The 27,656-nt window shown below is 47.5% G+C and overlaps 1 protein-coding gene across 1 annotated transcript; it reads right to left on the bottom strand.

Annotated features, from left to right (window-relative positions):
* Positions 1-781: 781 nt before the first annotated feature.
* On the bottom strand, positions 782-26,601 carry PLA2G4D (phospholipase A2 group IVD). Its single transcript, XM_033108771.1, has 20 exons — positions 26,484-26,601; positions 22,673-22,745; positions 22,334-22,470; positions 21,643-21,774; positions 20,926-20,966; positions 20,493-20,535; positions 18,866-18,950; positions 18,378-18,514; positions 17,338-17,448; positions 17,170-17,207; positions 16,853-16,988; positions 16,391-16,527; positions 14,979-15,201; positions 5,095-5,212; positions 4,566-4,703; positions 4,193-4,300; positions 3,874-4,065; positions 3,416-3,582; positions 2,627-2,813; positions 782-1,481 (listed from the first exon to the last, which is right to left on the bottom strand). Exons 1-20 carry the CDS (start codon positions 26,526-26,528, stop codon positions 1,255-1,257), a joined length of 2,475 nt encoding a protein of 824 aa, XP_032964662.1. The 5' UTR covers positions 26,529-26,601; the 3' UTR covers positions 782-1,254.
* Between the last annotated feature and the right edge of the window lie 1,055 nt (positions 26,602-27,656).

The following is a 27,656-nucleotide window of genomic DNA, read 5'->3' as shown; positions in this document are numbered from 1 at the left end:
GCATCCATATGTTCATTGCAGCATTGTTTACAATGGCCAAGATGTGGAGGTAGCCTGGGTGTCTGTCAATGAATAAATGGATAAAGAAGAGGTGGTACATATATACAATGGAATATTGCTCAGCCATGGGTTCTTGCCATCTATGGTGACATGGATGGACCTAGAGGATCTTGTGCTGTGTGGAGTATGTCAGACAGAGAAAGACAGATACAATGTGATTTCACTTACATGTGGAATCTAAATAACAAAATAAACAAACAAACAAAACAGAAACAAACTCATAGATACAGAGAACATTTTGAGGTCTGCCATATGGGAGGCGGGTTGGGGGAACGGTTGAAAAAGGGTAAGGGATTAAGAAGTACAAATTGGTAGTTACAAAATAGTCATGGGGATATAAAGTAAAGCATAGAGAATATAATCAATGATATGGTAATAACTATGTATAGTGCCAGGGGGTTCACTTCTTAAATTATATAAATGTCTAACCAGTATGCTGTATACTGAAATTAATATAACATAATATTGAATCTCAACTGTAATTGAAAAACTACAAAGGAAGGGGAAAGGTGAAGGGGAATAAGAGGTCCAAATTTCCAGGTATAAAATAAATAAGTCATGGGTATGTAATGTACAGCACAGGGAATATAGTCAATAATATTGTGATAACATGGTACAGTGTCAGATGGTTGCTGGACTTATGGAGATCAATTCTTTAGGTATATAAATGTTGGATAACTATAATGTACACCTGAAACTAACATAATACTGTACATTAGCAACATTAAAAAAAAAGAAAATATAAACTGGGCATAATCAGAATAAAAAAAATAAAAAAACTTCTGTGCTTCAAGTGATATCAACAAAGTGAAAAGACAACCCGCAGACTTAGAGAAAAACTCTGCAAATCATACATTGGATCAGGGATTTGTATGCAGAATATATAAAGCACTTTTACAACTCAAAGATAAAAAGACAAATAATCCAATAAAATGGGTAAAAGATCTGAATAGACATTTCTCAAAAGAAGGTATACAAAAGGCCAATAAGTATGTGAGAAGAATCTTAGCGTTAACACGGAAATGCATTGGAGACACCACCTCCTACCCACTAGGATGGTTATAATAAAGAAGACAGACAATAACCAGTGTGGCAAAGACTTAGAGAAATTGGAACCCTCCTACAATGCTGACAGGAGTGTAAATATAGTACAGCTGCTTTGGAAAGCAGTCTGACGCTCAGGGTGGGACAGACTCACGTCTGTGCCCCTGGAACCCTGGCCCCCGGGGCCCAGTGCTTCAGAGCCATCCTCAAGGCCTGCAGGATGGTGTCCTGGCTGTTCTGGACATTGTAATCACTGAGTTGCAGCAGACGGTCAAAGTCTTCCTCCTTGTAGGTTATATTGAACAGGGAATAGGGTGAGGTGGCTGCAGTGAGATCCACTTGGCCAGCCAGGAGCTCTGCAGTGCTGCGCTGGATACCTGCCGGGGTGGGAAGGAGTTAGGAGCGGGTCCCAGAGGCCTGCACAGCTGGGTAGAATTAAGCCCCAGAACTGGGCACAGGGGTGAGCTGTACCCCACTGAAAAGGGTCCTTGCTTCTTTCTCAGTCCTCTGTGTCCTTTGCCCAGAAATATAAATGTGGATAGTAGGATACAATTTTGAGATATGAAGAGTTTGCTACTCCCCACATTTCTTTGTAGCATTATACTTTTCCCACTATTCAGACAACCTCATAGCGTGTATATCACCTTCCAGGGTAAGGTGGAAATGGCCAGAACAACAAAGCCAATGAGGTTAGTGAATGGATACTTAAAACTCATGATGGAAACAAGAGGCTGAAAACCAGAACACTTTTGCTTTGTTAAGAACAAGTCTTTGCTAGAGAAAGAGAATTCCAAGATGTGGGATGAGCATGCTAAGAGTAAAGCTGGAAAGTTTGGAATTGTGGCAGGAACTAGAAAGCCAGGAATAATGCACAAAGGCAGAAATGCGGTTTTTTCTCACCAAAAGAAAAGACTGACCAGTTGGTGGGAGGTGAGGACTGAAAGAAATGTGATAAGGGTTTCGATTTCAGGGGTTGCAGATAGAGGTCCAGCTCCGTGAGAAAGGTCCCCAGCCTGGAGTGGGATAGGATGATAGAGGTCAGCTGAAACCCAAGGTAAGTTTAGGGGACTCTGAGAGAGTGGGGACTGGGGCTTCTCTTCCCTGGCTGTCCAGCCTGGGGTGCCTTTATGAATTCCTCCAACAACTTGGGCCTGAGCAGCAGTGGAGATGGCTGCAGATGGTGACAATGCAGGAGGCCTCTGGATTCAGGGATTCTCTCATTCCACCCCACAAAGCAGAGAGCAGAGAGGCCCAAGGATAACTAGGGTGCTGGGGGGGGGGGGTGGGCAAGGCAAAGGAGACTGGGGCATGACAAAGAGGACAGCAGCACAGTGACTTTGCAAAGTGCCCCGGTGGGGAGGGCATCCGCAACAGATACCGGAGCATGCTGTGTCCAACACTGGGGGGACTAGCCCTAAGACTCTCCACCCCCTCTCCTGGCCACAGGGGCCCTGGGAGAGCCCAAGGCAGTGCCTCTGAGGGGCCAAGCGCCAGGCTGTTAGGAAGGGAGGGGCTGCCTCACCAGGCGCCGAGTAGTCCTTGAAGGAGGCGTTGACCAGCGGGAAGTGCAGCAGGACAGGGGCATCGGGGCAGGTGGGGTCCGAGAAGAGGTAGCACTCCCTGGGCTGGCGCTGGTCCTGCAGGCTGGGCTCCACATGGGGGAACGGCATCCCCCGGCTTCGGCAGTACAGCTCAGATTGCTGCAGCACCTGGTACAGGAGAGGGCCCCAGAGAGAAACAGCTACTTCCCGGTCACCTCAGGTCTAGAAAATGCTAGAACAGCTCCAACCCAAACTGAGCAGTCAAGACAACCTGGTCCTGTTCATGGCCCAGTTAAGCTTGGAGAGAGGCAAGGACGCTGATGGCCTGTAATACTATTTGGTTAAAATCTGTAGGTGAGGTAAAAAACTTGGCACTCCACCCCATTTGGGATGGCTATTGATGAATTAGTCAAGTTCCTCTGTACCGTGGCCTTCCTCCCTGTCCCCAGAGTCCCCAGGGAGGCCCTGGGGAGAAGGATGTGGACAGGCCAGGACCTCCTCCCAGCTCTGACCAGCTGTTCCTCTTGGGGTGGGCATGGCAAGCTTCCTCCCTGTCCACCTGTCCTGGGAGCCTGAGGCCCCAGCACCTCCACAACCCTTCCTAACCAAGGGCCCTGGCAGGAGCCTGTGGGTCAGAGCCTATCATCCCTCCTTTCCCTTGGGGACATAGGAAATCTGGGCCAGTGGCCCAGGGGTCCTGCTGCTCACCCCTGGAGCTTGGCCTGGTTGCACAGAGGATCTGGGATTCTCATGGGGGCAATCGAAGGTACCTCAAAAGGTGAGGATAAGGAGTAGTCGAAGGAGAGTATGAGGTCCAGCCTGCGGCCTGGCCGGAACATGGAGGGACAGCTGGTGTTGAGGAAGTAGCCGGCATCCACCAGGCAAAGCTGGGGTTCCTGCGGGGTCAGCTGGCCAGGGGTGGAGTCTAGTTGGCTGTCTGATGGGGGAGGCAGCGATAGTCAGGGGCAGCCACTCCTCCACAGATTATCTACTCACCCCCACCCCCCGCCCTTCACATTGCATTTGCCTCTACATCCCCTTCTTACCTCTGGCGTCACTCCCTGAATACACATGACACCCGAGCCCTTCCCAAGCCCTTCTCCAGTCCACACACCAGAAGTGGATGCTGTAACCTCCGAAGCATCTGCCAGTCCTAGCCATGGTCCATCTCTACCAGGGAGCCCAACCTTCTTACCTGGGGACATATGACTATGACTGTGGCCCTTACCTGCCCAGGTAGAGAAATCTTTCTGGTCACGGTAGTCCTGGTGCAGCTGGAGGCCCTGGAGGAAGTTGGAGCTGTGCTGGTAGAGCAACCTGCCTGTCAGGAAGCCCTTAAATGCCTGGGCCAGTGCCGTCCCAGGCTGCAGCCACAAGGCCTCCGGCCATGAGGAAGTCCTCGAGGAGGCAGCGGGCTCCTCTGGACCCAGAGAAACAGACATTGGTCCAGTGAGGGCCTTGCCTCCCTCTGACAGTGCCCCCGACCCCCGGCATCTGAAGGGGAAGTGGCCTCAGGCCAGGCTCCCCTTGCTGCCTCCCCTTCCTACCCAGGTTCCTGATCTTGTCCTTGATGTGTTGTTTCCAGGTGTCATCAGAGCTGGTGAGGTCATACCAGGCATCCAGCAAGTTCAGGGAGAAAACGTTGCTCCAGATACCTGAAGGCCGAAGCCCCACAAGAGGTCAGCCTCAGGTCTCAGCGCCGTGTCCTCCATTGCCCGGAAGCCAGTGGCCACCACCCCTGGGTGCCGATGGGAAGTGAGAGGGGGAGCAGGCTGCCCCTGTAATGGCTCTTCACAGCCCAACCCCAGCCCTCATGGGGTGCGGAGGAGAGGAGATTCTTCTAGACCTAGTACAGGAGTCTATCCAGTCAGAAAGGCCTGGCCCGGGACCGGCCAGGAATGCAGAGTGACCACTCCTCACCTTCCAGGAAGCAGATTCGGGACTCAGGGATCTTCCTCATCAACTGTCCCATGAAGAACTTGGAGCCGAAGAGCTCAGAAGGGACAAAGGCTCCATACTTCAGGAACCCGACCTCATACGGGGAGAACTCGACCCACTCTAAGGGGAAGAAGGGATTGGTGGGAATGAGAGGAGTGGGCAGGGGGAGCCCCAGTTCTGACAGGCCGAAGATACTGCCTCCCAGCAGGCCTCAGCCTCCCTACTGCCCGACTGGCTGGCTGACCACTCACCCAGCCCCGTGACCACATCCTTCCTGTCCGTCCCTCTCCACCCTACTCACCTCCAGGACAGCGAGCCTCCACTATCTGGCACGTGAGCCCAGCAGAACGGCCACCCTTCCAGAAGGCGGGGCCATCTGTTCTGGAGTTTCCCGTTTGAATTCTTTGGGGACCCGTAGGGTACAGAGGTGTGCATGTGTGCATGTGTGTGTGTGTGTGTGTGTGCACGCGCGTGTGTTGGAGGGCAGAGTGGACAGGACTGAGGACTGTACCCTTGAAGTCGAGAGTCTCCAGATTGTTCTCTTTGACATTGAGACTCAAGTAGAGGGGCAGAGGGTTCTGGCCCTGCTCCAGTGCAGCTCTCTGTCCTGACAGCTTCTGATCCATCACCTGGGGTGGGGAACACGAGGGCCTAAGTGAGGTTGACAGCATCCTGGAGGCAGCGAATCTACCAGGCCAGGGGTGGGGAAGGGGCTCAGACTAGGGGTGAGGAGACAGCTCCCTATTAGGATTTGAGTGGCATGGGTGGGTGTACCTACTCAGTTCCCACTGCTGCCCCAGTGCTCTAAGCAGCCCCATATGTAGTCACCACGCATGGCTACGCAGGTTGTGCACTGCAAATCTGCAGAGAGTGCCATTCACGAGGACTACAGTGTTAACAACAACACCCCACTCCTGCCTCCTGTGGTGCCAGTGGACCTATCTTTATGGGTTGAAGAGTGGATTGGATGTGGACTCTGACACACAGTCACAAAGGTGCACATACACACACCCCTGTGCATGTGCACACACACCGCTTTCTAGAAAGAACACAGGAATTCCCCATCTCAGTAGACATTGTACACTCTGCCAGGGGTGGGCTGCCACTTCTAGGTTCACCTTAATGCAGTTCGAGTTTCAGCCCTTCCCAAATGCTTTCCTGACATCCTTGTCCCCTCCGCCCTGCCTCAGCAACCCCTTCTTTCCTGCTTTGCACCGTATGAAGTTGTACTCCTTTATTTATTATTGCCTTCTGTTTCTAATTTTCTCTTCAGTAACACTCCAGGCTCCTCTTTGACAGCAAGGACTGTGGCTTGCCTTCTGGGGGAGTCTCCACAGAACCTCACCAAGTTCTAGGAGCACAGAAATGTCTCGTTTTATCCCAGACCAGAGATTCAAACAGGGTTCATCTCAAGCACCAACAAGGTTAATGGTGGTGGTTGCCTGGATCCCCGCCTTCGGGGGGATCCTGCTGCCACAGGCCCTGTGCTGTCCTCAGAGAGCAGTGTGTGTGCCATGAACACAGTCCCTCTCTGAGGCTCTCTGAGCTGGAAGACACCCCCCTCAGCAGCTAGACCTAGGGCGTTCCCACCTGCCATATCAAGCTTTATCTTCAGATTTACTGAGGAAGTGTGTTAAATATGCAGATTACTGGGTCTCTTCTGAGAGTCAGCAGAAGCTACCTAAGATTCTGCCCTTTTTAAAATCTTCCCAGGTGATTCTCAGGATCAGAAAGGTGTGTGTCCTGGGACTCTAGCCCATCCTATCCAGCAAGGAGTCCCCCTCCCACCCATGGCAAAGCCTCAGCTTCCTCTTCCCCATCAGCCCTCTGTCACTGGATGAGAGCACTCATGTGTCATCCACTGTCATCTTCTCCCCCAGTTCTTCAGTGACACTCAGTATGACTTGAGTTATATAGGGAATCCACAGGAAAATTCCCAAATACAGCTTGAGCTGCAGGCATGGATGATTTGTCATATCTGCAAGTCAGTTCTGTAGGTGTGTATGTGTATATATGTTGAGAAGGGAGGGGTTTTATTAATACCTGCAATTTCCCTTCTCAAAGTTTTATTAGTTAGGAATCCTGTTTGTCTTCTCTTTTGATACATGTGATGAAGGGAAATGTATCTTTTTACTATAGATGCACAATTTCTGCCCTGGGGAAAGGTTTGGAAAAGGATCAACACACCCCTCCATCGATCAAAACAGGATTCCTTTTCTTTGTGGCAGGTCTCTGCATCTCAATTCCTCCAGTTTCCAAATGAGGATCTCCAACCCTGCAGAACACCGTTGGATGACTCAAGGGTCTCACCTGAAGTGAGGGAGCTAGGTGCAGTGTTGGCAACATGTTTACGTTTATGTGGTCTGGGCACTGTATAGGGTGGGACTAAAGGGTGTACAAAACTTTTTGTCCAGAGTTGAAGAAAAACATGTAAGACCTCTTAATTCAGGAATAGATAAGAGAAAAAATACAAGTTTCTCCTTGAGGAATGGTGACCAGCTTCTAAGCAGTTCAGTGCTTGCCAGTAAAAGATGAAAAGTTTCACAGAGATAGTTTGAGAAGCACTGATTATAATTGCTGGATTTTACAAATAGGTTTTTACAAAAACCAAAGCAATATTATAGAAGTATATGAACTAAAAAGTTTATCTGAGTAAAGATTAAGGTACAATATTTTAAAAAATAATAATATTAATAAAATTGTGATTTGTTATGAATGGAATTATATTTTCTGGAATTTTAAAATGATTTTTGGTACTGTAGATTAGTATAGTACAGAGATACTTATTTTTATCTGATGACAAATTTGAAATCAATACTGCATTTGTCTGAATAAAAAAATATTTTAAAAAGCATACAGTGAGTGTTAGCTGCAAGAGACAAAGCATGATTACTATGAAAAAAGAAAAATATATTTGAAAAGTTTTCCTATTGGAACAAAAATTTTAAAACCACATGGGTGCTCATTTTTAAGAATAAATTGTTATCCATTAATACCACAAAATTTTTATTCTTATAAACAGAAAATAATTGTTTGTCTTTTAAAAAATTACTATAAATTGATTTCTGGTCAAGATGGCAGAGTACATAAACACTGCTTACCTCCTCTCATGACCACATAAAAATTACAAATAAACGACCAACCATCACTGAGAATCACCTGAAGTCTAGCTGAACAGAAGTCCTACAACTAAGGAAACACAAAAGTAGCCACATTGAGATCGGCAGGAAAGGTGGAGATGCAGAATGAGCTGGTTCCATACCTGTGTGTGGCAGTTAACATTGGGAGGGATATCTTGGCTGCAGAGGTCCCCCCTGAGGAGTGAAGGGTCCCAGCTCCACACCCAGCTCCCCAGCCCATGGTTCCAGTGCCAGGAAGAGAAGTCCCCACAACTTCTGGCTGCGAAAACCAGTGGAGATTGTGGCTGAGTGAGATAGAGGGTTGTTGGAGTCTGAGGTGCTCCTCTTAAAGGGCCCATGTATGGGACTTACTCGCTGATGGACTCACTCACTTTGAGCTCCTGCACTGGGGCCACAGCTCAAAAGGTACCAGGGACATACACGGAGGAATTGAATTGTCTGATTTCAGGGCAAGGGCAGGAGGGGCAGCTTTGTTCCAGACAGAAGTACTGGTAGAAGACATTATGTCTTTGTTGAGCCCTTCCCCCACTCAGCTAAGTCTCTATCAACCTGGCTAACAGTGTTCTCTCTACCCTGGTGATTCCCAGAGACTCTATCCTACCCAACTTGTGGATCCACCCAAGCAGTTTCCAATGGCCTTTCCATACAAATGGTCTCTCTTGGCTCATGCTGTGGACTTTCCTAAAAAGGTTCACAAACCCCAAGCAAACAGCATCTGGCCTTGGCATGCCCTGTGCCTCTTGCTAAGCAACCCCAGGCCTGGCACTAGTAGCAGCCAGCCTCAGTTCACAGTTTTGCCTCTCCTAGATATCTCCAAGCCCAGTGTGGGTGGAAACCATCTTCAGATTGCTTTGTGGCTAATTTCAGGTTGCTCCAGACAGGGTACATGCTGTGGCTGAACTTCGCTTGCAGTGGGGCCACTTCCACTTGGCTGCCTCCATGGATGACACACCCAAAGGACAGACTGGACAGGCACCAGAGTCCTGCTAAAGCAAATCTTGCTCTGTAGGGTCAACCCCAGCACCCCAGCTCCTCCGCTGTAGTCATGGCCAGTCCTCACAATCAATCATCCTGAGGGTCAATCCCTCCCATTGATGTGCAAACAGCAACCAAGATTTAACTACAATAGGAGAGCACACACAACACACACAGGGGACATACTTGCAGCACCCAACTCAGGTGACCAGGGACACTGCACCATTGCGTTCCACCGGACACCTACTATATAAGGCCACTCTACTAAAACCAGAAAACATAGCATCCCTACCTAATACACAAACAAATACAGAGAGACAGCCAAAATGGGGAGACAAAGAAACTTGTCCCAAATAAAAGGATGGAACAAAGCTCCGGAAAAAGAACTAAACAAAATGAAGACAAGCAATCTACCAGATGCAGAGTTCAAAACACTGGTGGAAGGGATGCTCAATGATCTCAGGGAGAACTTCAACAAAGAGGTATAAAACATAAAAATGGAAATATAAAACATTAAAAAGAACCAGTCAGAAATAAAGAACACAATAATTGAAATGAAGAATGCATTAGAGGTAATCAACAGTAGATTAGATGAAGCAGAGGATTAAATCAGTGATTTAGAAGATAAGGTAGCAGAAAACACCCAAACAGAACAGCAAAAAAAGAAAAGAATCCAAAACATGAGGATAGTTTAAGGGGCCTCTGGGAAACATCAAGCATAACAACATTCACATTATAGGGACCAGAAGGAGAAGAGAAAGAGCAAGGAATTGAAAATCTATTTGAAGAAATAATGATGGAAAACTTCCCTAACCTGGCATAGGAAATAGACATACAAACCCAGGAAGTGCAGAATCTCAAACAAGAGGAACCCAAAGAGACTCACACCAAGACACATCATAATTAAAATGCCAAAGAGACAAAGAGAGAATCTTAAAAGCAGTAAGAGAAAAGCAGTTAGTTACCTACAAGGGAGCTCCCATAGACTGTCAGCTGATTTCTCAACAGAAACTTTACAGGAGACCCTGTTACCCCGAAAATAAGACCTAGCCAGACAATCAGCTCTAATGTGTCTTTTGGAGCAAAAATTAATATAAGACCTGGTGTTATATTATAGTAAAATAAGTTTGGGTCTTATATTAATTTTTGCTCCAAAAGACACATTAGAGCTGATTGTCTGGCTAGGTCTTATTTTCGGGAAACACGGTAGAAGGGATTGGCACAAAATATTCAATGTGATGCAAAGCAAGGACCTACAACCAAGATTACTCTACCCAGGAAAGCTATCATATAGAATCGAAGTACAGATAAAGAGCTTCCACACAAGAAAAAAACTGAAGGAGTTCATATCGCCACCAAACAAGTATTACAAGAGATGTTTAAGAGACTTCTTTAAGAAGACAAGAAGAAGGAGAAGGAGAAGGAGAAGTAGAAGAATGAATGAATAATAAAATGGCAATAACTACATATCTATTAACAATTACTTTAATTGTAAATGGATCGAATGCTCCAATCAAAAGACACAGGGTGGCTGAATGGATAAGAAAACAAGACCCTTTCATATGCTGCCTTCAAGAGACTCACTTCAGATCGAAAGACACAAACAGACTAAAAGTTAAGGGATGGGAAAAAGATATTTCATGAAAATGAAAATGAAAACAACAAAAAGCTGGGGTAGCAATACGTATACCAGACAAAACAGACTTTAAAACAAAGGCTATAACACGAGACACAGAAGGATCCAGTAATCCCACTTCTAGGTATTTATCAGAAAAAACCCAAAACACTACTTTGAAGGGAAATGGATGAATGGATAAAGAAGAGGCGGTACAGGGGCGGCTGGATGGCTCAGTTGGTTAGAGTGGGAGCTCTTAACAACAGGGTTGCCGGTTCGATTCCCACGTGGACCAGTGAGCTGTGCCCTCCACAACTAGGTTGAAGACAACGAGCTGCCGCTGAGCTGCCAGTGGGGCAGCCAAGCTCTTAGTTCAATTCCCACATGGGATGGTGGGCTGTGCTCCTCACAACTAAATTGAAAACGGCTACTGGACTTGGAGCTGAGTTGCGCCCTGCACAACTGAATTGAAGGACAATGATTTAGAGCTGATGGGTCCTGGAAAAAAAACACTGTTTCCCAATAATCCCCAATAAAAATTTTTAAAAAATTATTTTTTTTAACAACAAGAAAAAGAAGAGGTGGGGGCAGACGGGTGGCTCAGTTCATTAGAGCATGAGTTCTGGGCAACAGCGTTGCCAGTTTGATTCTCACATGGGCCAGTGAGCTGTGCCCTCTGCAACTAGAATGAATACAATGAGCTGCCTCTGAGCTGCTACTGAGCTGCCACTGAGCTCTTGAGCATGAGGATGGCTCGGTTGGAGCACGTGCTCTCAAGCACAAGGTTGCCGGTTCGACTCCTGCAAGGGATGGTGGGCTGCGCCCCCTGCAACTAAGATTGAACAATGGCAACTGAACTTGGAGCTAAGCTGCACCCTCCACAACTAAAACTGAAAGGACAACAACTTGATTTGGAGCTGATGGGTCCTGGGAAAAACACACTGTTCCCCCAATAAAGTCCTGGAAATACACACTGTTCCCCAATAAAGTCCTGTTTCCCTTCCCCAATAAAATCTTTAAAAAAAAAAAAGAAGAAGAGGTGATACATATATACAATAAAATATCACTCAGTCATAAAAAAAAAATGAAATCTTGCCATCTGCAACAACATGGATGGACCTAGAATGTACTATCCTGAGTACAGTCAGACAGAGAAAGACAAATACTGTATGATTTCACTTATATGTACAATCTAAAGAACAAAATAAATGAACAAACAAAAAAGAAACAAACTCACAGATACAGAGAACATTTTGAGGGTTACCAGATGGGAGGGGTTATGGGGACGGGTGAAAAAGAAGAAGGAATTAAGAAGTACAAATTGGTAGTTAACAAAGTAGTCATGGGGATATAAAGTATAGCATAAGAATATAGTCAATAACATTTTAATAACTATGTATGGTGCCAGATGGGTACTAGATTTATTGAAGTGATCACTTCATAACTTATATAAATGTCTAACCACTATGTTGTACACCTGAAACTAATATAATATTGTACATCAACTGTAATTAAAAAATAAAAAAAATATTTTAAAAAATGGCTATAAACCTTGTACATAAAACCATGCATTAAGTCATTACTGGAAGATCAAATGGTAATTAAATTAAAGTCTTTTTTATAGCCTGGGATCAAACTGCATTTTCTAGCACCCTATGAAGTGAACTGTTAAAAACAAGCTTCTCCCATTTTATAGTAACTATAATAATTCCTGCTGCCAGGCAGAAAATTCAGTTAATAGAAAACAACACCCTTAAAACTGAACATGAACTTAACAATAGATCTTAAGAAAACATAGGATACATTAATAAAATAAAAATATTTCAAATAATTATGCTGTCATTAGAAATTCAGTACCCTTTCAAAGAAAATCCCAACATTTATCATGAAACTTAACTAGCTGATTCTATAAATGAACAAACAAAAAAGAAACAAACTCACAGAGAAAGAGAACATTTTGAGGGTTACCAGATGGGAGGGGGTTACGGGGATGGGTGAAAAAGAAGAAGGGCCAAAAGTAGCCAAAATCATTTTGAGAAGAACCAAGGTGTCAGATAGGGGTAAATTTGCCCTGTCAGATACCAAGATTTATTACAAAGGTAGAGGAACAAAGCCAGTGAGATTTTGGCACAGGAACAGAGAATTAGCACCATCAGAATGGAACAGAGGGCTCAGGAAGAGGCCCACGAATATAGAAAAGCTGACACACGACAGAAGTAGCAATGTAGATCAGTGGAGGAAAAAAAATCAATAAGTGATATTGGAAAAGTTTACTATCCACATGGAAAAAATAAAACTGGATTCCTATTCACATAACACCTGAAGATAAACTCTGGGCAGATTGAAGGCTTAATTGTGAAAAACAAATCTTTACAACTTTTATAAGAATATATAGGAAGATATTTTATAACTTTAGGAGAGGTTAAAAATTTTTGAGAAGACCCTAACAGCACAAACCATAAAGGAAAAGAATGATACACTGGATTATATTAAAATTATGCATCAAACTATTAGAACTATTAAGAATTAATATCCAGAATACATAAAGAATTCCTACAAAATAATATAAAAAGATGAATTAAATAGAAAAATGGAAAAGCATTTGAGTAGGTAATCTATGGAAGAGGAAGTCCCAATGACAAACACACTTGAAAATCTGATCAGTCAAATTTAAAATCAAGGAAATGGAAAACTACAATAATTTCATTTCACACCCATAAAATGAACAAAAATTTAAGTCTGAAGAGCATGTAGAGAAAAGAAATTATGATACACTGGTGGTGTGGGAATGTGAATTAATACAAGACTTTTAGAGAACAATTTGACAATAGATAGGAAAGTTGAAGGTACATGTAACCAACAGCCTAACAATTCCACCACCGGGTGTATATTTTCAAGGTGTAGAGAATCTCTAACTACCACATGTGCACAAGGAGAATTGTACAAAACCATTCATGTAAATCATTCATTTTTCTTAAGGATATATATATTTTAATAAAAGTATACATAGTAAAGGTATATATAATAAAGTATATAATAAGGTTATATAAAATATGTTATATAATTAAATGTTATGTGTTATATAATATAATAAAGTACACAGATTGCAGATATGTAAGTGATCATAAACCTAAATTCAGGATAGTAGTTGCCTCTGGGTGTGGGAGGAAAATGGGACTGGAGAGGGGTCCACTGGGGATATCAACTCTTTCTGTAACATTTCATTTCTTAGGCTGGTTGGTGAGATCATGAATATTCATTAAATTATGCTTTATGCATTTTCTTAGGTCTAAAGATTATCATAATAAATACTTAATGATAAGTATTAAGATTTTTATAATAAATATTTTTAAACTAATAAATAAAAAATAAGAATGGTTGGTAATTTCTAAGTAGCATTATGCTTGCCAGCAAGAATAAAAAAATTTTTAAAAATTCATAGCAGGTGAGGGGATTAGAAAACAATCAGTAACCACAAGATGGCCACGGGGTTTGAAAATTAATCTGGGGAACGTAATTTAGTGGTTACCAGAGGGTAAGGGGGTTGGGGGTGGGAGATGAGGGTAAGGGGGATCAAATATGTGGTGATGGAAGGAGAACTGACTCTGGATGGTGAACACATAATGTAATTTATAGATGATGTGATACAGAATTGCACACCTGAAATCTATGTAATTTTACTAACAATTGTCACCCCAATAAATTTAATAAAAAAAATTCATAGCAAATTCATTTTTGGTTAGTTTACATGATATTTGTTCTTGGTCAAACTCCTGATACCCAAAGATAAGAAAGATAAACTTTCCTCTGCTAATATATTTGATAGTTTACTTTTTGTTATGCATGTTAAAAATACATTTTATGTTTTAGTTGTTTCAAATGCGTTAAAAGAAACTTGGTTCAGATAGTTATAGTGGTAAAATAATTGCGCGAAAAAAAAGTCACTGATTTTAATAATTGTATCAGTTAATATAAAATTCAGCAGTTAACTTACTAAGCTTTCCTTAAAGAAGCAATGTATAAAAACCTTATATGCTAAGTTTTGTCTTAATGGTGTTAAGATAATAGTAGAGAACTATAATAGCTCATACTTAATGCTTACCCATGCCAAGGCACCACTGAGGAACCACAACAACCAGATGAGGTAAGTACCATTCTCATCCCCATTGTATAGATGAGAAAACTAAGGCACAGAGAGGTTAAGTAACTTGCCTAAGGATACATAACTACTAAGAGGCACAGCGATTAGAACCCAGGGAATCTGGCTCCAGAGTCTATGCTTTTAACACTACCATAGAGATAAAGAAGAATGTATTTCGTATTGCAGCATAAATGAAATAAAAGCTGTTCGAGCAATCTCACTGACAAACACAATGAAAAATGCAAAAGCTTTGTTTGCTTAACTAAAATGGCATTGACTTGTCCCTAGCTCTTGGGAGATCCAGAAATTTCAGATTCACGGCAATTAATTGAAGAATAGCCTGACTCAAAAAGGCGGCATCCCAAAGTTGGGCAGACACCGATATACAGTGGTTCCCACATCCTTTAACCACCGGTCCTAGGCTCTTACCCTGTAGGAAATGCGAAAGTGTGTCAGCCAGCTGCGAGGCTACCCCAGCCCCGCCTTTGCACTCATGCTCCACCCGGCATGTGCAGGCACCATACCTGGCTGTGTAGTATGGACTCCAGCACCAGAGCCCACAGGTCCACGAAGGTGGTGGGGTGGCCCTGCTCCGCCCGCAGCTCCAACTCTCTACGGTAGCTTGCCAGGCGCCCTGGGGAGAAGGTCTCCAGCTTGCTTTTGGCGAGGTGCTCCCGGGCATATCGGATGGGTCCCTCAAGGTCCCTCTGGGACCACTCAGGGTCCCCATATAATTGGGCCATTGTCCTGGGAGAACAAAGGGACAATACCGTAGGATGCTGAGGCACAGCAGGAGTCGCTGCAACTCCCCCTACCCACCCTCGATTTCCCCCAATGTGTTGCTCCTGCTGGCAAAGCCCCGCCTATCTGGAAAATGCCTCAGGGCTTTCTCTCCTTCTAGATCAGTACTGTCCAATATAAATATAATGTGAGCCATGTAATTTAAAACTTCCTAGTAACAATACTTTAAAAAATTAAAAGATCAGTAAAAATCAATTTTCATAATATATTTATCAAAATCAGTTCAATATGTAATCAATATAAAAAATTAACGTAAATTCATATATTTTTTCAAACTAAGTCTTCAAAATTGACTGTGTATTTTATATTTAGAACACATCTCAATTTGGACTAGCCATATTTCAAGGGGTCGATAACCACAAGTTACTAGTACAGCACAGCTCTAGACCCATCTTCACAGGTCTGTCCTGAAGCCCTTTGAGACTGCTTCTTAGTGACTGTCACCTAAACTCCTCTGAGGAGTTTACTCCTCTTTGACCCCTTTAAAGTCACATTTCAGCAGGACTCAAAGGAATGAATCTCTAACAGTGAAAAGTCCCACCTCATGACAGGTGCAGAGGAACGTAGGGAGGCAAAGTTGTCTTTAGGTAAAATAGCACCTCTTGACTTCAATTTTCTCATCTACACAATAGAGACAATAAGAAAAACTACCCTAGAGAGTATTGTGAGGATTAAATGAGGTAATAACAATTAAAGAAAACAAAGAGCTACCCATTTGGAGCTCCTGGCACATATCAGACATGTTAAGTGTTTTACTTGGGCTGTCCCACTCTAATCTATGGAGTATGTACTATTATTATTCCCATTTTGGTAATGAGTCAACTGAAAATCAGAGGAAATAAGTTGGTCAAGGTCACCCAGCCAGTGGTGGTGTTGTGGAGACTCAAACCCAGCTCCTGCCGAATCAGCTGCCTTACACCTTTTCAGCAGCATGGAGTGGACGCCAGCAATGCCTCACTCATGGCAGGACCTCTGTAATGTCTGCTTCCTCCCTTTTGAGAAAGCCGCTTGGCATCTATCAGACCATACTGCTCACACCCGCTTGGCTTCCCCATAGAGAGAGGCCCTCTTGTATCTACTCTACTCCCCTCGGGGACCTGATCATCTCTGCTCGTCCAGTCCCCAGGGCCCTCACCATGTAGCTCCCGAGATGCCACTGAAGTAGGTCACACAGTCGAGGAGTCCCAGCTTTTTCAGGGCCAACAGGTGACCGTAGAGAGAGGTCATGGCCCGGGCACCTCCGCCTGTAGCCATGATGCCCACGATGGGGACCTGGACCACACAAAGACACAGGCTGGCTTAAAAGGGACAGGGATAGAGCTGCCTCCTGTCTCTAGAGAAGGGACCTCGTGGCCAGGGTCTGATGGGGTCAGAGTTAAAGCTAGCACCCAACCCCTCCCCAGGTAGTGACAGCTCTCAGACCTGGACAGAGCTCCAAAGGGAGCGAGAACCCCACATCTCCAAGCCCCATGTCTCCCGCAACATGCTCACTCCCCAGGCTCTGCTGACTAGAGTATCTGGACAGGGCACAAGGATAAGGTACTCCTGTAAGGCCCGTTCAAGGTATCTGCACACCCATCCCTCTGTTTCCCCAAACCTCATCCTCCTGGAGGTCTCTGTCCAGCTGCAGGGCCTGCTTGAGGGCCTTGGCCACCACCTGCTTCCTCTTGCTCAGGAAGGCTTTCTCCTCTGCACACAGGTCAAAGCCCAAGCGCACAGCCGGCTCCTTATGGCTAGGGCAGTAGAGGATCCAGGGTCAGGGGCATTTGCCGAGCTCAGACACTGGTTGGACAAGCCCACGACAGCTGCCAAATAACCTCCCTTGCTCCCAATCCCAAGGACCACCCTTTCCACAGCACTTTCCTGCCCCATGACCACCCCTCACTGTCCCCCACAGATATGAATGTCCCTTACCAGCCTTCAGCCTTGAGCTGTAGCCTCACTCCTGGGGCCTGAAATCCAAGGAAGAGACCTCAGTCAGAATGTCCTAGACCCTGAGCGGAACGTGGGTATCCCCTGGGGGCCTTAGGCTCCCTTTTCTTTATTTACACTGGCACTTCCCATTCAGTTGAGGCCACTTACATTTGTAGCAGGAATGTCCATGGTTATCTCCTTCCCCAGGGCCAAGGACCTCAGCGGCACAGAGAGATGCTCAGCTGAGCTATCTGAGCTCCAGCCATTGCTTTCGGAGCTCTGAGGGGAAACATTCATTCATTCATTCATTCATTCAACAAATCCTTACCGAGTATCTAGACAGTGATCCAGACACAGTCCCTCCCTGACAATACCAGAAACATTTCAATATTTATAATTATTAAAATTATAAGAGTTATAATTACGAATAATGACAAAAATAATAGCTAATATTTGCTTAGTGTAATAATAGCTAATATTTACTTAGTGTAATAATAGCTAATATTTACTTAGTGTAATAACAGCTAATATTTACTGTTCTCAGTGAATCATGGGTGTGAATTCATAAAGAAACAGGCAATGACACGATGTTAGTGTTGTCAAGAAATAAGCAGAATGATAGAAGAGTAACCAGAGGTGGGGTGTGTGGGGTCCATTTAAGAAGGGAGGTCAAGGAGGGCCCCTCTGGAGAGTGGTCATTGAGCTCAGATCTAAAAGAGGAGGAGGAAGAAAAGGAGGGGGCCGGGGGGGTGGGGAGGAAGGAGAGAAGAGGAAGAGAAGAAGGCAGCCTTGTAAGGAGCCAGAGGAGGACAGAGAAAGCATCTGGCATGCTGGAAAAGCAAGAAGAGACAAGTATGGCTGAAGCATCTTGAGGGGAGCATGAATGAAAATGAGGCAGCAGAGGTGGGCAGGGGCCAGGCTGGGCAGGACCTGTGGGCACAGACATTAGATTTTAGTCTAAGAGCATCACTGGAGGAGCCATTGAAGGGCTCAAAGACAGACATGGTATAGCAGCTCCCCCGTGCCCATTCCAGGGCCTGATGATCCACCCTGTCTGCCAAGGGCATGGTGCCTAACTAGGGGAGGCCGACAAGGCCACAGGGGCTGGTCTTGGCAGGGCGAAGGCCAGGGAGGGGCCTGCAGCAGCTGGAGCTGACCCAAGGATGGGGTTGGCAGGAGAGCTCCAGAGATGACACCCAAAGACCCACCCTCAGGCGCCCACTCAGCTCTGCCTCTTGAGCTGCCATGTAGTGAAAGTGGAAGGCAGATGCTGTGCCCAGGGCAGATGTCTGTGTGTCCTCATATGACCCCTTCAGCACCAGCTCCAGCTCCAGCTCGTCCTGACCTAGGGAGAAAGTGGGCAGGCTACTATCAGGGGAACAAGAGCCCCAGCAAAAACCTGGGGAACCGGCAGTGCTGCCCAGACATGGTGGCGGCCTGGGCGGCTGGATCATGGCAAACAGGATTCTGGAAAAGGCCCTGCCCAGCCTGCCAGCTCCCCCAACCCCCATGGAACTCCCACTTCCTGTGACCTGCCCTCCACCAGGTCAGGGGGACCTTCCTGCCCAGATCTGTGGCCCTTGTGCTGTGTGGGCAAAAAGGAAGAGGGAAGCTCCGCCCTGCTGCTCACCTCCTGCTCTATGTGGATTCCCCAGCCACCCCCACCTAACTCCCACCTTCCAAGCACAGGCCAAACCTGGTTCTGAGCAGGTCTCAGGTGCGCTCATGGTTGTGCTCCCTGTGCTCTCCAGAAGGACATCCAGGCGTGACAGCTCTCGAGCCTGGGGCAGACCACATCATGAGCAGGGGGCTCTGCTGGGGAAGCTGAGGTCCCCTCAACCTCAGCCTGTAAGCCCCACTGTCCCTAATCCACCACACACAGAACAAGAAGTGGGGTCCAGTATGGGACTAGATGCAGAAACCCCTCACCCCGCTTCTGATCCACTGCAACTGCTAAGCCAGATGTCCTGCAACAGCCAGGGGAGCCCCCTCTTCACCTACCCCCAAGCTCTCTTAGATTTGCCAAACTTCTGGAATCTCTGAAGGTTCCCCATCTCTCAGGCACAGTTCTTTCTTCTCTAAGTTTCTCTACGGTCTCAACTTGGAGGATGCATTCTACTACAACAGCTCGCAAAGGGTACTATGCAAAGCACTGGTCTATAGGACGATGGAACGGATCAGAGAAACCGTTAACATTTTAGCAACTACAGTATCTCCTGACTGTCCTTCACTTAACTGACTTGCCAGGTGCGCCTGGTGGCTTCTGTCTGTAATGCATGCCAGCTGGTGCCTGCAGCCCACTCAGCTGTTGCTACTGACCTTCTCCTGTGGAACTGCTGAGTTCAACATACCACTGGTCTTCATCGCTTCAGATACGAGGCAGTTGCCACCGGTATGACTATTTTAATATGCACAGGCATACCTTGAAGATACTGCTGGTTCGTTTCCAGACTGTCACAATAAAGCAAGTATTGCAATAAAGTGAGTTGTAATCTTTTTGCTGGTGGAGGGTCTGCTTTCAATTTGTAAAAAGCACAACATCTGTGGAGCGCAATAAAACAAGGTATGCCTGTATTTGAAAAACTAACACTTGAATACTTGCCCATCAAACAGGCATTTGCAGGACCCCAAGTGGTGCGTCTTTCAATGTGGGGCTCTAGGTGCCTTACTCACCCGGCGCTGGGCCCAGCCCTGCTCCCAGGTCAGCTTGCCGGTTTGGACTGCGCTTGAAGTAGAAAGTTTCTAACGCATCTGTCGCCACCCTGTGTCCATTCCTTCACACTGCAGCTTTGTAAGCTTGCTGTGTTTTAAAAGAGCCAGCCAGGACTCTCCATTATCCCAAGGAAGAGCTGACTGGCCCCCTGACCCTACCCGGAAACTCCCAGATTGGAAGCACACCACCCTGGAAACTCACTGTGAACCTCAGTTACCTCAGTATTAACAACCTGAGTGGGGCTGGCCTGCATGGCTTCCTCACCAGGGCTTCCTCCTCCAGGGCTAAGAACTGTTAGTTCACTACAGGTGACTAAGCACATCAGGAAGCACCTCAAATTCCCCCAACATTCCTGCAACCATCCAGCCTTGGGCCAGAACCTCCTCTCAACACAGCCTCAGCCTCTCCTCTCTCCATGTTCGTGTTAGCGCCAGGGCCCACCAAGCCCCCAGCCCTTGACCACGGCCCTAGGTGACCACCTAGCCAAGAAGCCAGGGGTCGCCTTTCTGCCCACACTTTGGGCAGCTAACCTGCCTCATCCCGACCCAGTGTCCTTTCTGGGGTCCCTCCCTCAGCTCCCCCTCACAAGCCTGGGGAAGGTAATGGTTACCACAAGGACGTTGTTGGTGATGAGGTTTTCTGGGCGGTCTGACCTGGAAAAATCAAACCATCCAGAGTCTGGCCTTGCAAAGGCAAAACCTCCCTGTGCAGACCAGCCCCCCTCACAGCCGAGGCTCCACCCATGTGGGGCATCCCTGGGTAACGCTGAGGGTTCTCAAAGTCCTGGATACTATTCGGGGTGCAGGGAGATTCTTCTGAGGGTGAAAGGTGAGGAGGGAGAGAGGAGGGCAGAGAAAAGATTGAACTTCCTCTCGTCGTTTCTCTAAGAGGATCAGATCCCACCACCCAGACTGGCAGGAGTTGGGAGATGAGGGGCAGGGAATCTCGGCTGGACAGACCAACAGGAAGATCTGCATCAGTAACATTTCCCTAAATAAAGCCTGGGTCCTGAGACACTTCCTGAGCTGTGTGATATTACTCACGTCTTTTCCATCAGGAACTCCACATCCAGTTCCTCCTGTCCCTGGAGTCAAAGAAGATGAGCAAGTCATCAACATTTGTATGCGTCTTTAGAGTTGACACTGTTCTTTTACATTCATTATTTCATCATCTCAAGTCTCTAAGGGAGGCACGGTATTACCTACAATTCTTCCCATTTTACAGATGAGGAAATTGAGGCTTAGGGAAAGATGGGCTCCCTGCCTAAGTTACCACAGCTAGTAAGTCTGCAAAGAACAGGTCTCTGGCAAGGCACATGCCAAAGGAGGCTTGAAGGTACTCAGGGCCCATTTCATCTTATTCTTGAGAGGGATCCCAGAACTCTGCCCTCCCCCATGTCCACCCATCACCTACTGGAGAAAGAGCACAGAGACCTTCATAAAGCAGGCCTTGGGCACATGGGAGATCAGAGGCAGTGAGTTGGAATGATGGAGCCACAAATGCCAAAAGGGTTAGTTACACTGAGATGTGTTTTAAAGGACATTAGGAAGTTCTCCACCACCCAAAACCTCCTTCCACAGACAGTAAAATTCCTCCATTGAGGGTTCAGTCTGTAACAGTCAAGTTAAGCCTTCTCCTCTCCTATTAAATGTAAAATATCTCTGGGAGGGATTTGCATCTTTCTGTGAATGAGTTCAACCCAGCAGAGGAGAGAAACTGCAACTTTCTCAGCCTGGAGCCCATAGGGACTCCCCACACACCTGGGGACGCTGAGAGAAGGTCTTCCGGAGCAGCTTGCCGGGGAGGACTTCTGAGATATCATAGAGGAACTTGAAGCAGGCATCGTCCTCTGTGACCGCGTCCTCATCATAGACACTCAGCTCCAGAACATTCTAGAGACTCAGGAAAAGCAACTCAGCACATCACGTACTCATAGCTGCAGCCCTCACCTGTTGAACCCTTACTTGAAGGTGAGAGCCAGAAAGATGATTATGCCTCCATGCTTTGTACTTCAAAACAAACATAATGGTAAAACTTAAAAGCAGTAAAAGAAAACCCAGCAAAGTTGCTAGTTTTCCCCTGCTAATTTTCATTTGTATAAAAAATAAAATTCTTTCTAAGAATTCTTCCCCCGCCCACCACACGCCTACTTTGCTAGGTCCCTAAGGCAACATATGTACCTAGGAGTGCATTATTTCATTTAACCTCACAACAACCCAAATCAGGAGGGGATTCTTACTAGCTCCATTCCATAGATGGGCTTAGAGAGGACAGGCCGCTAGCTGGAGATTGGGACACAGGCAGCTGATGGGTTCACACATTCTCTCAACACACAGAACATCCAGGCTGGGGCACAAAGACACCCACTTCCCAGTTTCTCTGACAAAGACCCCCAAGAACCCTCCCTAGGCAGGGTACAGCCTGTCCTCAGGTAGGTGACCTGAATTTTACCTTGACCTGACGCTGGATTAGGAAACTGAAGGTCTCATTCCAGACAGGATGACTGGAGTTGGTGACCGTTTTGGTCTTAAACTTCGTTCCAGGTACAGTCGGCAGCTGTAGGACCACATAGGGGTCTGCCTCACTCACTGCCAACATCAAGAGAACCATCGTGAGAGTGAATTCCTCATCCCCCTCTTCAGGGGCCTTGCCAATTTCCTTGCAAGACCCTGGCGACCACAGTGGGCAGCCCAGCCAAGCCCAGCCCCAAGGCACTTATGTAGCTGCAGCCCTCACCTGTTGAAGGACCAGTCATCCCTCCAGCCCTGCAGCCCAGAGACCATTACTCACACATGTCAGCCCAGCCCAGGCCTCGAGCCTCCAGGACCCTCACGGTGAGACGCCAGCAGACAGACGCCATCCCCTGCAGTAAAATAGCAGACGGCCAAGTCCTTCCTGCTTGCTCACGAGCCCCACCAATCTGTGCCAAGGCTTCTCCTGAGATGTTTGGTAATGCTGCCAGATGTGCTGGAGCCAGACAGCCTTTGCCTACCATTGTCCTTGGGGCCATAGTTGTGGCTACAGCAGTCAAGGAATGGCAGACACCTCAGGGGGTAGGATTTGTGGGACTACCTCCCCTTCAGGGACAGGATGGCATAGCGTAGTGGAGAAAGCAGGGAACTGAAGACCAAGGAACCCCTACCACACTGGACATATCAGTTTGGGGTTGGCCACCCCCAGAGCTCCCAGGGAGGGCAACCCCTCGGCGAAGCATGTGACCCTGCTGCCCAGTTTACCCCTAGTCCTCTGGACAGGAAGTGGATGCATGACTCCAAGGAGCCTGAGCCCTGGGGAGCCCAGTGGTCTGTGATAGCCACAGGTACTCACCCTCTCTCGGGTGCAAATTAAGGAACTCCAAGACCATCAGACTGTGAGCAGTAGGTGAAAGGTCATTGTATATTAAGATGCTGGTGAGACCAGCTCGGTCCACGGACAGGCCCAATAAGGAGGAAGAAAAAACTGAGTGGGCAGAAGCTGGGAGGGGCAGAGAAGATGAGCAAAAGAGGGTGGCTGGAAGAAAAGCAGAGGACAGGTAGGGCGTGGCTGGGGACGGAGTACTGGGGGTCTAGTCCCCAACCCCTACTGCCGAGACCCTTGGCACTGCTGGGATCCAGGGCGCCCCTTGGGTTTCTGTTCTTCCTGAGGCCCGGTTGTGTAGCTTTCCCTGGGCATTCTGCACAAGTTTCTTATAATAAGCTCCTGTGATCTGGCCCAGAGGCAGCACCCTGCTTGCAAGGTGGACATTCATCGTGGCATGGCTGGGAGACAGTGCGGTAAGGAAGCCAAAGCTGCTTCCTGCCTGCACCCTCCCACATCCGGTCCCACTCTGGTGCTCGCGATCTGGAACTCGCTTTTCCCAGCGGGAGCCTGTCTCTGCTCGGCACAGGTGCTGCCTACTAGGGGCTGGCTGTCCACTCCCCACGGAGACAATGGGCCACAGCCATGCCACTCGGACTCGTGCCCCCCCTTCTCCCCTAGGTCCTCCTGTTGTCCCTCTCCTGCGGCTCCATGCTGAGTGTCCTTGCCATTCCTGTCAGCTTTCTGGCAGAGCACATATTATCCTCCTTGCGAGGTCCACTCCGTACTCCCTTCTTGGGGATTAACTCCAGTGACACCGGCAACATTTCAACTCTATAGGCCTAAAACCAGAGGTTGCCCTTGGCAGGGATACAAAGACTTTTTAGACACCTGGTTCTGTTTCCTCCCTGCACCCAGATTCCATCACCACCTGCCACAGAGAAGGTGCTGGCTAGGACCCTGGGGCCCTGCTGGGGGTTGTGCTCCAACGCCCACTCCAAGATGCAGGAAGGGCAGAGGTTTTGCAGGCTCCCCCTCTCTTCAGAGCCACAGCCTCTGGGCTGCTCTAAAGCCTCTTGGGGCTACTAAGAAGAGCCCCCAGCGGCTCATTATTTAGCCAGTCATATTGCCCAAGTTGAGTGTTGCTGCCCATTTCTCTCTCCGGTCAATGAGAGCCTCACAACCTCAGAAAGCCCCCCGACCCTTGGCAGGATACTTTTCCTAAGGCGAAGCCCCGTTTCTCATCACTTCTAAGACCGTCGTTAACACAGCACTCACAGTAATTACAACAACTGATCATTGATTACTGGGGGCAGTAGAGCAGAGTGGGCAAAGGTAGGCTCCCGGCCAGGTTGTCTGGATCTAAACCCTGGTCCTCTGCTTACTTGCTGTGTGACTCAAGATAAGTCACTGAACTTCTTGGTGCCTCTGTTTCCTCATATGTAGTGGGAGTAATAATAGTATCGACCTCACACAATGTTCTGAGGCGAAATGTGTTAATACTTGTAGAATGGTTAGCAAAAAAGTAAGCAGTTTCTAGATCATTGCTCTCATTACTATTTATTAAGTGCTTGGTATGTTTCTAGGTGCTGTGTACTAAGCATATTACGTATACAAACTTGATTTATCCTCCCAACAACCTCATAAGATAGTACTCTCACTTCCTCCCATTTTACAGATGAGAGCACTGGGGCTCAGAACGGTCACTTTGCCCTTTGTCTCAGTGTGTGTCGGTGAAAGTAGGATTCAAACCTAGGTCTTCAAGGCCACAGCTCACAACCCCGGTGCTATGCTACCTTCCCAGGACTTTGCTTCTTTGTAAAAGCATGCAACTTTTCACCACTGCCCTGTGGATATCTAGACACTAGAATTTCATAGATCTGTTTTAGCCAAATATGATTACTGACTGAACTAACTCATTAACACCGGATTCTTTTCTCCTGAGGGCATTGGGACTCATTCCCCTCCCCCCCATAACCCGCCCCTAAAAAATCATCCCACCTGAAATACTGCCTTCATTGATGACTAACCCTGGACACTCCTGGAGGTTTCCAGCAGGGACCCCCCCACCCCTTGCCCCAGCCCAGCTTCCTGTAGGATGGTGGGAGTACCTCCCTCCTAAGAGTTCCAGCTACTGTCTCTCCCCCTGTGCAGGGACCCTGGGACCTACTCCATCCTCCTCCCTGAGGAGAAGATCATGGTGGATGTGACCCAAAGGAGCCTAGAGGGCTGGAGTCCCCAGACCAGGGGCCACAGTACCTGTAGCCATGGGGTCTTCAGGAGGAAGAGACAAATGAGCAGGCCACTTTTTTCTCCTGCTGGCACCAAGTGACCATGGTGGGACAGTAGAGAGGTTGGAGAGAGGAGGAGTAGAAGCTACAGTACAACCTCAGGCCCCGTACCTCCTGAGTGAGGCTAAACACAGCAAGCACGTCCCAGGGCAAGTGCCCAGCCTGCCCTGCCAGCCAAGCTCCTGCTGCCAGGGCGGGCTCCAGTCTTCTGTCCCAGCACAAAACAGCCTGGGTGAGGCCGCTGCTGAGGCTTGCTTGCCCCAGGAGCTGACTTGAAGGCTGGACCCAGTCTTGGGGTCTCAGCCAGTTCCAGAAACATCAGCAAGAGGCAAACTGCTTCCCAGGTGTGAGGGCAGACTCAGGCTCTCAGGGTCACCAAACCTTGAGCTTTAGTTTTGCCCCTGGACTGGACAGAAGGAACCACTCTCTGTAGCCCTGGTCCCTGGCAGAGAATGAGAACCCGGGCTGAGGGGCAGCATGTGGCAAGGGTGGGGCGAGCTGTTTGTAGGCTTCCTCGGCCTGATTGCAGCCTCATCGCTCTCGAGCCCAGTAAAAAATTGCCAGTGGATGGGGAGTGGGGCTGGCAGAGCTGCTGAGACAGGGTGGTTCCTGGGCTCCAGCTAGTTCCAGGAGTCCACTGGCTGCAGTGGTGGCCCCGTGGGATCTCCTTCTGTGACACGCAGCCACCGTGTTCTTTTGATGGAAGGAGAAGAAGGAGCTGAAAGGGGGCTGTGGGCTGGTCACTCACGGTGGAGAAGGGAGGCTCTGGTCTCCTGGGCCCTCGCTTCTAAGGATGCTGATCATCTCATCCACTCCTCGTCCCCGAGCACAGACTCCCTCACCCTCTGCCTTTCACCCTCAGCCACTGCCTAGGCAGAGACTGTAGGTCTGGGACCCAGGCCTTCCCCAGAGACAAGAATCCCCTTGGTTTCAGCTGTGTCAAGCTTCTTGGAATGTACCCAAGCCCTAGGCCGTGCCCTGACTGATGCCCATGAGCTCCGTGACACTATTACCTGAAGAGGATGGCCAGGTGGTCCCCTAAGTGGCAGTCTCTGCATACCAACCCTTGCAGCTCTGCTCCAAGCCCAGCTCTTACCAAGATGACAGCTCCCTGGCTGGCTGGCAGCAACTATTCCAATGGGATGGGACTGACTGTGAATCTGCCCTCCTCGGAGGAGCCATAATCCTATAAACAGGTTGGGGCTCCACCCCCCTAAGGTCACTCCCTCAGCCCAGAACCTTCTCTTCTTCCCTAAGAGACTGAGTCAACCAGCATCTCCAGAAACGTCTGGCAGGGCTCCAGGTCTGACAGGTGGAGCACCACTTCCAGATGTGGGCTGTCAGGACTGCAGACACAGTGAGGGGCGTACACGAGTCCTAGGAGTAGGGGCAGGAAGCTGCTCTCCTGAAGCAGCGGGCTTCAGGTGCGGTGGGGGCAGAGCTGAGGAAACCCCTGCGCCAGGCCAGCCTCTGGGGGAAGAGGGCTGTGCAACTGGGAACAGACAAGAGGCCAGGCCTCCCTGGCAGCTCCATATAATACAGGCAGTCATGGTGGAGTCCCTGAGCAGACTTCAGAGAGCTGCAGGGGCTCTGGACTCTGGTTCTAGACCCCTCACCCTCAAATTCACTCTCACCCCTTCCATTTGGCTGGTCCTAGGAGTTTAGAGGACTTTCATTAGACTCAAATGGCAAACTTTGTAATAAAGGTAAAACAGACCAATCAGGAAACTCTTAGATAATGAATATTACAGAAAAAACTTGTTGAAGTCACCTGTTTAAACTACTTTACGAATATGTGCACAGTAACATAAATGTTCTCCTGAAATGACATGAATTCAGTTGTTTTACTGTCAATTCACTATAATTGAACAATTTGTTTTTCAAGGCAAATGAAACTGAATTATTGTTAAATTACTACAAATGTCATCTAAAATGTATTACTATACATTTACTATACATAAATGTATTAGTCTACATTACTGTAGAATCAGCCAAAAAGAGAACGAATAAGAATTAATAGTGGTCTTAATAGTGAATGGTGAAAAATAATTGAATGGAAACTATTTCTAATTTGCATGAACCAGATATAAAACCTAATGAAACAGTAAACGTAAAATGTAGAAAACCACAAAGAACAACGTATTCCAAAGTGGGTCATAGAGGAAGCAATGTACAAAGTCCCCGGC

Source organism: Rhinolophus ferrumequinum, chromosome 6 (genome assembly GCF_004115265.2).
Source record: "Rhinolophus ferrumequinum isolate MPI-CBG mRhiFer1 chromosome 6, mRhiFer1_v1.p, whole genome shotgun sequence".
NCBI lineage: Eukaryota > Metazoa > Chordata > Mammalia > Chiroptera > Rhinolophidae > Rhinolophus > Rhinolophus ferrumequinum.
This window is presented reverse-complemented; position numbering and strand designations above follow the sequence as displayed.

Coding starts and splice junctions, on each gene's coding strand:
- PLA2G4D (XM_033108771.1), bottom strand. CDS start 26,528: ATGCAGAGACTGCCACTTAGGGGACCACCTGGCCATCCTCTTCAG. Junction 22,746..26,483: donor CACCTGGCCATCCTCTTCAG/GTAATAGTGTCA, acceptor ATTTTACTGCAG/GGGATGGCGTCTGTCTGCTG. Junction 4,066..4,192: donor GGACAAGATCAGGAACCTGG/GTAGGAAGGGGA, acceptor CTCTGGGTCCAG/AGGAGCCCGCTGCCTCCTCG.